The following is a 10000-nucleotide window of genomic DNA, read 5'->3' on the forward strand; positions in this document are numbered from 1 at the left end:
AAAAAAAAATACGTAATATAAATATAAATAAATAAATAAATAAATAAAAATTTTCATTCAGAAACGGTTATGGATCATTAAAAAATTATCTATGAAAATAATATACCTTCACAATTAATTTCTTAGAATTAATTAAGTTTTCTTTTCTTTTCATAAGTGTTAGCTGGGGAGCATTTAATAAAATACATAGGATGACACGTTTTCAACCTAGTCTAGCTCTTTGGCACATATCCCAACCTCCCATTTTTTTTTTTTTTCTGAGGAAAAAATATGCGTCAAACGTGGATAATGTTGTTAATTTTTTTTTTTTTTTTACTAAATTATCATCTCCCTTTTTTTTTTTTTTTGTGATATTCTCAAACTTTTAAGAAATCTATAAAAGAAAGTAAAAAAAAAAAAAAAAAAAATCGTCAAGTATTTGGTAGTAGTAATTGTTAAATTGATTTTTAACCCAAATTCCCATGTTCAGCATTTATAAGGGGTATCAAATTCTAAAAGTTTCAACGAAATTCAATCACAGGTAAAGTAAGTTCTTGTAATGAAAGAAGGAAACTTGAGATATAAACTTGAAAATCTATAAAAAAAATTAACTTTATGAAAATGACACAACAATACATATATATATATATATATATATATATATATATATATAGGTAAATAAAATAAAAATAAAACAGGAAGATAACAACAACAATAACAACAACAACTACTACCACCACTACCAAAGATATTAATCAAACTCGAATCAATGATCAGAATATTAATTATTAATTCATCCTAATCAATCGTTAAAAAAATTAATAATAATAATAATAATATGTAAAAAAATTTAAATTTTGTTCGATAAATATAATATTTACAACATGTCAAAACCTTTCAATGATTCTAAAAACAAATTCATTGCACACTGATAATAATAATAATGGTTAAAGAACCATAACACAATTTTGTTTACATTGTGTAACGAGTAAAAAAAAAAATTTCTACAAAAGAAAATTCTAATATTTAAACCTTGTAAGCACGTGTATATAATAAGATGATTCCACTCGGAAAACTTTCTACTCTTATTTTAAGGAGACTTTACAATAATATCAATTAAATGAAAAGCAAAAAAAAAAAAAAAAACATTTTAGTCTAATTTTGAATAAAAAATATAAAAACGAATGAGTTTTAAATATTGTTTCATGTGCACACATAATACTTTAACTCGTTAGTTTAAAAAACATTTCGAAAACAAATTTCTATGATAATACAAACAAAATAATTATATTTTTGAAAAATTCATTAAATAAACCATTGAATAAAAATTTTATTTCGGGTAAATTATATGCCTTGTAATATATATATAAAAATATCATCATTAATTCTGAACATAAATTTAATTTTTTCAGTTTTCACTCGTATGTTATAAATAAATAAATATGTTTTACACATAATCAGGTAGAATAAACTAAACTTTAAAATGTACATTTTACACAGTTTATTTTCAGTTTTTCTGCTATTTTATCAGATTCAGATTTTTGTTATTTCATAGAAAATTTTTGTTAAAACTTGTATTAAAAAATAAATAATAATAATACTTTGTGACGATAAACTGTAATTAAAAAACTATCATCGTCCATTGAATGTACATCTTTTTAAAACCCTTTCGGTTTATAAGTAAGTTCATTTAATTTTAATATTGTAAATTAAAAACTTATTTTTCATAATAAGTAAGTAGACTGTTCATTTATAAATGTATTATTTTTGCCAATATATGAATAAAAATTAAAAATTTTCATTTAACTTTGTTTGTAATATGTTTTTAAGTAAATACATAGTTTTTAATGATGAAATACAATTTTTACAGGGTAAATATTTATGAGTTTTCAGCTAATTCCAAGAAAACCAAACCTACAGTTAATGCATAACATCATCAATGAGGATTTGATCAATCAAAACAAACCTTATGCATGTAAGAGATGTAAAACCTTGTGTGAAAATAAAAATCCAATTGAGTTGTAAATAGTATTTATAATTTACTTAAGACGGTGATTATATTTGTACAAAATAAACTCACTGAATTAAAATAAAATATGCGAATCATTTCATTCATGGTTGTTGTGACATTTCGTGTGGCAACACTGTGACAGCCTTGTCAATAGACGCCCGATTGTCAGTACATGATTTATAATTTTAAACAAAGAAACCGTTCGAAATTCTTCGTTTACCTCGTTAATAATATAATAAAATCATTTCTATACTTACCTTGAACTGTTTTTAATAAGTTAAAACTCAGATTATGATGTAAATAAACAGTATTTTCAAACCGAAATTCCCGAAACCCCCGAACGGTAAATTAAATAAAAACGGAATCCTAAAATTCTACTCGACGGAATTTTTTTCATAAAGATCCTATTAATATCTAGTTAATAAAAACACAAGTTGATAATTTGTATATTTCAATTTTTTACAATTAAAAACATTATTCACACTATTAATTTACATATAACATTTCCACGGATTGCATCCGATATTATTTTTTATATTTCATCACCCTTCCAATAAACATTTTGTTTTTGCCTACTACAAAATGGCTGACAAACGCATGCGCACTACGAAGGTTTTTGACTTCTGAATACTGTTTCTTAGTGGGCATTTTTTTTTTTTTTTATTAATTTTAAAATTTTTTTCTTATTTATTAACTAATAATTTCAAAAGTTGCATTTTAATAATTAAATTATTATTTTATATATGTATATGCATATTTGATTTTAACATATAAGTTAAAAAATAATTAGCAGAAAGTATTTATTTTATTTCAATCTGTAAAATAATTTAAATGAAAGTTTTGACGTTTAACCTAATTCTAAACATTAAAAGCCTTAAGGAGCTAAAAAAAAAAAAAAAAACGTTGAAACTTAATAAATGCCAATTTAAGGATATTCAATTAAATTTAAAAAATTTAAATTTATTTATTTATAATATTTTTATTTTAAATTTAAATCAAAATTTAATGTACTTCATAATCTGAAAAATTAATAGCATAAACAAAGTCTTAATTGCAATTTTCTTTTTTGCAATCATTAAATAAAATTTAAACTAAAATTATTCTTCTTTTTTTGATACATACAAATTATCAAAAGCTTTTCCCCAAAAATTTTTCTCAATAGAATCTTGTAAAGATTTCTTTTCGTCTAACTGAAATAAAATATATATATAACAAATTATTTGAAACGAAATGTAAAAACTTATCTTAAATATTAAAGCAACTCTTATTTAGCTCATATTTTAATAATAATAAGAGAAAAATTTATTTATTTTTGTTTATCAAAACTAATTAAAACTTAATATCATAATAAAAAAATAAAAAAATCATAAAACTTAACTGACTTTTTTCAATTCCGAGTTGATATTGGGGTCACCTGGTTTCAGTTTAACTGCTTTCATTAGCCATTTTTTAGCGGCAGGAAAGTTAGACAAATTCAATGATGCTTTACCATAACTAAATGTAAATTAATAACTTATTATCTAAATGTAAATATTAATAATTTCATTTTTAAAATATTTTTACTGGTTAACTTACTGGTAATAAGCTTTAACATTTTTATGATCTATTGCCAGTACATCTTGGCAAGCAAGGCAAGCTTGTTCATATTTTCCAATTTTGTTATAACACAAAGCTAAATTTATCAAAGATTTTGATTTTTGCTCGAGAAGAACTTTTTCTTCAGTTTTATTATCAACTGCTGTCGAATTGAGAATCATTACAGCCTTTTTAAAACTGAAAATTATTTGCCATCGTTATTTGATTTTAAGACAATGATAATCAAACATAAATTTTGTATTATGTTACCTTGATATTGCAGATCCGAGTTTTTTGCATTTAAATTCATCATTTCCATTTTTATGATGCAATTTTGCTTCATTTATGTTTTTTATAAAATCTCTTTTTATTATTTCATTGTCATCTCCATTTAAATTTCCAGTATTTTCAAATTCAATATTAGTGTAATCTACTAAAGTTATGTCGGCCACAATGTCACATTCTAAAAATATTAGTAAATTAATTATAAAATTACTTAAGTCACAAAAAAATTTACTTAATTATTATACTAACTTGGTTCGATTCTATCTGGGCAACCTAAACTTCCAAAAGCATATTCCCATTTAATAAAAAATCGAGAATTTTCAGACTTTTTCATCGTTTTGACAGCATAATTTAGACCCAATATGGTTTCAACTTGATCAAGTCTAAATTTTTCTGGTTTATTTCTAAAATATGTTGAATCAAAGGGTAAATCATGATGCTCTTTGTATAAGTTATAATGAACAGTGACATAAGAATTTTCAGGTACTACTGCTCCTATTCCACAAACAATAATCTGAAATGATAAAAGAACAATATATTTACATTTTTCTTTAAACTATTTAAAATCCACCACTTTTAATAAAAATTGTTAACGTTAAAGTTGTTAAAGTTAACAAACAAAGTAATTTACGTAATGACAAAGTAAAATAAAATATTATGTGTGACTTTCATTAAATTAATGAAATTTCAAGAGGATTCAACATTTTGGGTGCCATCATAATAAAATATTATTATTACATATACACATGGTAAATAAATTTACCTGTTTCTTAACGAATCCATTTTCAGTAACGTTTGTCATTTGTGATGCCAACTCTTTAAAACTGCAGTCAATCGGAGGAGCTCCTCTTTTTTCTTGTAGACATTTTGAATCAGCATACAGAATATCATTAAAAATATCAGGATCTTCATCCTTCATAATTTTATCATTGTAACTGTTGCTAATTTCAAATACAACATCTAAACAAAAAATTGTAAAATAATATAAAATAAATATAAGTTATTAGTATATTCAAAAAATTGTATAATTTTTTTTACATACCTTTTCCATCAAATAATTCTTTTAAATTAATTCCATTAACAACTTTTTTTGGATTTGTGCTTCTGTATGACGGCCCATTTATTTCGTCCTTTTCTTCATCATAATCAAAACAATAATCCTTCATCGCTCTGAGACTGAAACGATAATAAAAATAAATTATTAAATTAAATAAAAAACGATAATAAAATAATAAATGAAATATTTTTTGACAAGTAACTTTACTCACCTAACATCATCGTTATCCATTTCTAACTTTTAAATCTACTTTACGGTAAAATTTTTAGTCTAGCTACACTTCATTTTAAAAAATTCGTTATCTACTGACACTTTTTAGTGCAATTCCATTTTTTAAATTTTCAACTACAAAGTTTATAATAATTAATATTTTTATAAGTAATGTTTCTTTTTTTGAATTTTAAGTAACATTTTTGTTATAAATATAAAAAGTTAGACATGTGTGTGTGTTTTTATCACTCGGATTCGTACGCAGGTATTAAATTTTTTCATTTTTTTTACAAGTAAAAAAAAAGTAAAAAAAAAGGCAGACAGAAATTTCCAAAATGGCGGCCTGGTTAATGTTCTTTACGAATGATTAATTTTCTAAATGGCGTAAAAAAACTTTTAATAATTTATTATCTGAGATTTTAATCATGCGTTTATGCTAAATAAATAAACAAAATAAAATAATTTTTCTCTTATGTACGGGTAATAATTATTTAACATGAATATATATTTTACTTTTATATTAATTAAATTAAAAATTAATACATATTTATAAGGAAGGGGATTTTAATAAATATTAAATTAATTTTAAAATCTCATGTGGAAACCTTATAAAAATAATAACAACACATAAATTATAAACCATAATAATAATGATAATAATAAATTTTAAAATTTCAAATTACATCAAATATTTTAAATAAAAAAAAGGTGTGTGAGTCAAATAATAATAATAATAATAATAATTCATTTTTATTTTTTATTTTTTATATTAATAATTTTTATTTATTAATAATAATCATAATAATTATAATAATAATAATATACATAATTTAATGTATATTTTTTATTATATATATATATTTTTTTTTGTCTTAAAATATTTTCTTATTCATAATTTAAATAATAATAATAATAATAATAATTTTTCATTTTGTTTTTGTTTTATATGAACATACAATTTTTAAACTTTTTATTTTACCACATTTTATTTATTTTAGCATTTATATATGATATGCTTTCAGCAAGAGTATTAATTAATAATGTACAATAATAATAATAATAAGTTTTTTCTTCTTGTGGGTGGGTGGGTGTGGGTGGGGGGAAGGGGGAGGGGGAATTTACAAATTTAGGCACGACCAACATTTTTTGTCATTTTTTGTATTTTGTCTTGCATGCAAATGCACAATTTATTAAACAAATAATAAAATTGTCAAAAATTTTAAATTGGCTGTTGCCGGCACGAATTTTCTTTTTTTTTTTTTTTAATTAGTAATGATTTTGTGATTCCATTGATTACAAATCATTTCTTTAAAATATTAAATAATAATAATAATAATAATTAAATTATTTATTTATTTATTTAAATTTTTTTAAATTTAATTAAAAATAATCGACACGATCATCGCAAATATTTACATTTTTTTTTTTTTTTTTTTTAATAAATGTGCTGAAAAAAAATCGTTAATAAATTATATAATAATAATAATAATAATAATAAGTAAATAAACTATGACGAATTTATTATTATTAAACATTTAATTAATCTACTTGAAAATTATACAGAAATTTATTTATTTATTTACTTATTTATTAGTGCAAATTATTATTAAAAAGCTTTATTATTTTAAGGTGCTCATTAATAATTTAATAAATTTTTTTTTTGTTTTGAATAATATCGCGGGGGCGGGGGCGGGGGGTTGGGAAAGAAAGGGAATTTAAAAATTATTATAAGAAAAATTCTATTTTTTCTATATATAACTACGAAATATTTTTGTTTGTTTGTTTTCCATTCCACACTTTCATTTTTCTTTTTTTTTAATAATAATAATAATAATAATAACAAAATGTTATTTTTTTCATTTGATTTTTCAACCCTAAAAATATTTTTACAAAAAAAAACCGAACAACAACAGCTTTGACTTGGAAAATTCATAAAAAAAAAAATTTATGTAAATTTATTAGAATTTCTTTTTTTTCTGTCTGTCTAAATTTCTCTTTTTCCTTTGTTTGTTTCAAAATAACCAATAAAAGGGGGGGGTGGGGAAAGGAAAACAAAACGATTACAAATAATTTTATATTTTTCCCTTGTATAGAAAGAAAAAAAAATCCAATGGAAAAAACGAAAAAATGAAATTTTCAATTAACTTTTTTTTTTGTTCAAACGTCAGCAAAAAAAAATAAACCTGTGAAAATCCCCTTGTCGACTCCCCCTCCCCCATTTATATCCCTCTCTCTCTCTTTCTCTCTCTCTCTCTCTCTCTGTGGACTTTTACGCAGCCACCCGTTTCCTTCATTAGTAAATTTTGCATTTTTATTATTTTTTTTTGGTTATTTGTTTTTGTTGGGTGTGCCTTTGCATTTTCCATTAAAACATATTAGTTTTCCCATGTTGGAAAAACGGAAAACTTGAGAGAAAACATGTTACAATACAAACTAATCGATATTTTTATCGATAAAAAAAAAAAAAATTAAAATTATTTACTCGCTGATATTATTATTATTATTTTTTTCACACTACTAAAAAAAAAAAAACAAAATTTATAATAATAATAATAATAAATTAACGTTTTGTACTGTAGAAAAAAATAAATGATGATTCTCAATTTTTTTGTATTGGTTAACGATACCGAAAAATTTTTTTGTAATGGGTCGTTATATATATATAGTGAGTGATAATAATAATAATAATAAAGTAATATTTTGATATGTTGTGTGCGTTCGAACTTTTAAAAAAAAAAAATCATTTTTTCATTTTTTTATTTCAATTTTACGAATGTTTAAACGAAAAAAAAAAATTATTTATTCGTTTCACGACAGCCATCAGCTTGCACAAAAATAATTTTTTATTTTTATTATAAAAAAAAAAAAAAAATATTTAAACGAGAAATGAAACGTATCATTATTATTATTATTATTATTATTATCATCATTTGTTTGTATTATATCAAAAATATATTTATGATTTTGATTGAATTTTTTATAAAATAAAAATGTCGTCATCGGGTTTACTACATTTTATTTTTTTTTTTTTTAAATGTTAAAATCAGACATTTTAATAATAATAATAATAATAATAATAATAATAAAATGTTGAGCAGAATAATTGACCTAGATTTTTTTTAAATTTGTGATATATTTTTACTTTTTTTTTTTTTTTTAAAATAAAAAAGCAAATACGTGTATGTTTAATCAATACGTAACCAAATAAAGGGAGAAAAAATTTAACCAACACATTATGAGAATCATCATTTTTTAAATCCTAATTAATTTCTATGTGTGTAAAATTATTATAAAAATAAATGACATATATGTTTAATAATAATAATAATAATAATAATGTAAATACGTGCGAATTTGTGTTTGTTTGTTTTTCTTGTTCGTTTAACGTTTGAGCTTTTTTTTTTTTTTTCTTTTAAAAATGCATTAATAATTTTAAATAATTACGTTAAAAACGAATGATTTTTTTTTTATTTTTCGTGCCATCGATTAATTAATTCGTTAATTAAAATATTTTTCCCCCCGATAATAATAATAATAATAATAAAGTGAAATAAGGTGGAATAAAATGACTAAAATGTAAAAATGTTGATTTTGAACCCTTTGATTGACAATTTTGTATTTGATTGTTAGATTTGATATTTTCTAAAATAAAAAAAAATTTAATTTTAAAATGGCTACCGTCGCGAATTTTAAAAAAAAAAAAAATTTTACTTGTCACTTACTTGTTAGTGCTAATAATTGGGGCAAATATTTTTTCCAAAATGCACACTGTTTAAGCCTTGGACCCCTTCCCGTAGACGTATTATTCACTGCTAATGTAAGGTATTCTCTACCGTGTGCAGTGTGTTCGGGCCATACAACAGGAGTCCATGTTCCATCTTCGGACATGCTCGGATTTCTAAAAGATTATAAACGTCATAATTTTATTTTATGTTCTTGTAAATAATAGAAAATTCTAACAAGTTTTTTTTTTTTTTTTTTTTTCTTACCCTGTTTTAGCAAAATTGGCCCAATATCTCATGATTCGCCTGCTGAGTTCCTGTTCTTCGACTCGATAATTTTTAAGTGGATTTAAAGGCTCGCCAAATATGTAATTAATTTCATCACCGTGCATGACACCCGTCCAAGATGGCCATGGATTTCCGGCGCTTCGGTGAGTGAAATAATACATGTAAACTTTATTTCCTGTTTCCGCGTATCGATGAGCGAATTCATTAACGCTACATGTAAAATGATAATCTCCGACCATTTTATCTAAAGCATCTCTATTACGTGCCGGATCGTCCGGATTTAACCAGTCGGTATATTCGAATATGATCGCTTGCCTTGCTATGTTATTTATGTACGGATTTAATTCTCTTACCGCTTTTATGAATTCGTCTCTATTGACGTAAACGTTTTCTTCTTTTCTAAGCAATTCAGTTAGATAATATATAATAAAGTAGTATCCTTCTTCCGTGTTGGAACCCATTAGAATATTTGTTTTCTTGAAATTTTTATTCGCTAATGCTAACTCGGGTAATTCGTCTAAAAATGCTCCGTCTATAACGGGTACGAAAGGGAATTCGCAAATTCCAAGAGTTCCCCATTCGTTATTAACTAAAAGTGAAGCATTTGTATTACGCAAACATTCTATGACGGCAGACAATTGAAAACGATCATGAGGACAATTGACAGCTTCGGCAAGGCGAAGGCCTCGCAATATGCTTTCTTCCGTTGGTATAATTGCCCAAGGAGCCGTAGGAGATCCGGATTCCATGATCGCTTGACTAAATAAATTTCTGCTGAGAGGAGATAATAGATGAGTGCTCACGGACACCGCTCCCGCCGACTCTCCGAACAATGTGACGTTATATGGATTTCCTCCGAAAGAACGAATGTTA

At 23.6% G+C, this 10000-nt stretch overlaps 2 protein-coding genes across 2 annotated transcripts in view; both read right to left on the bottom strand.

Moving 5' to 3' along the window:
* Window positions 1-3363: 3363 nt before the first annotated feature.
* On the bottom strand, window positions 3364-5138 carry Phum_PHUM490190 (FK506-binding protein, putative; the record flags this gene model as incomplete). Its single annotated transcript, XM_002430503.1, has 7 exons — window positions 3364-3484; window positions 3566-3763; window positions 3836-4028; window positions 4100-4364; window positions 4614-4810; window positions 4893-5026; window positions 5119-5138. The coding sequence occupies 7 exons, from the start codon at window positions 5136-5138 to the stop codon at window positions 3364-3366; spliced, it is 1128 nt and encodes a 375-aa protein (XP_002430548.1).
* Window positions 5139-8619: 3481 nt separating this feature from the next.
* Window positions 8620-10000, bottom strand: part of Phum_PHUM490200 (acetylcholinesterase, putative) — a gene marked incomplete at both ends in the record, with an annotated part of 2705 nt that continues 1324 nt past the window's right edge. The window contains 3 exons of the mRNA XM_002430504.1: window positions 8620-8759; window positions 8840-9015; window positions 9107-10000. The exon at window positions 9107-10000 is cut by the window's right edge and continues 424 nt beyond it. Coding sequence (XP_002430549.1) covers window positions 8620-8759; window positions 8840-9015; window positions 9107-10000 — 1210 coding nt within the window. The remainder of the gene's footprint in view (window positions 8760-8839; window positions 9016-9106) is intronic.

The sequence above is a fragment of the Pediculus humanus genome, genomic scaffold, assembly GCF_000006295.1.
Source record: "Pediculus humanus corporis 1103172108259 genomic scaffold, whole genome shotgun sequence".
NCBI classification, from domain to species: domain Eukaryota; kingdom Metazoa; phylum Arthropoda; class Insecta; order Psocodea; family Pediculidae; genus Pediculus; species Pediculus humanus.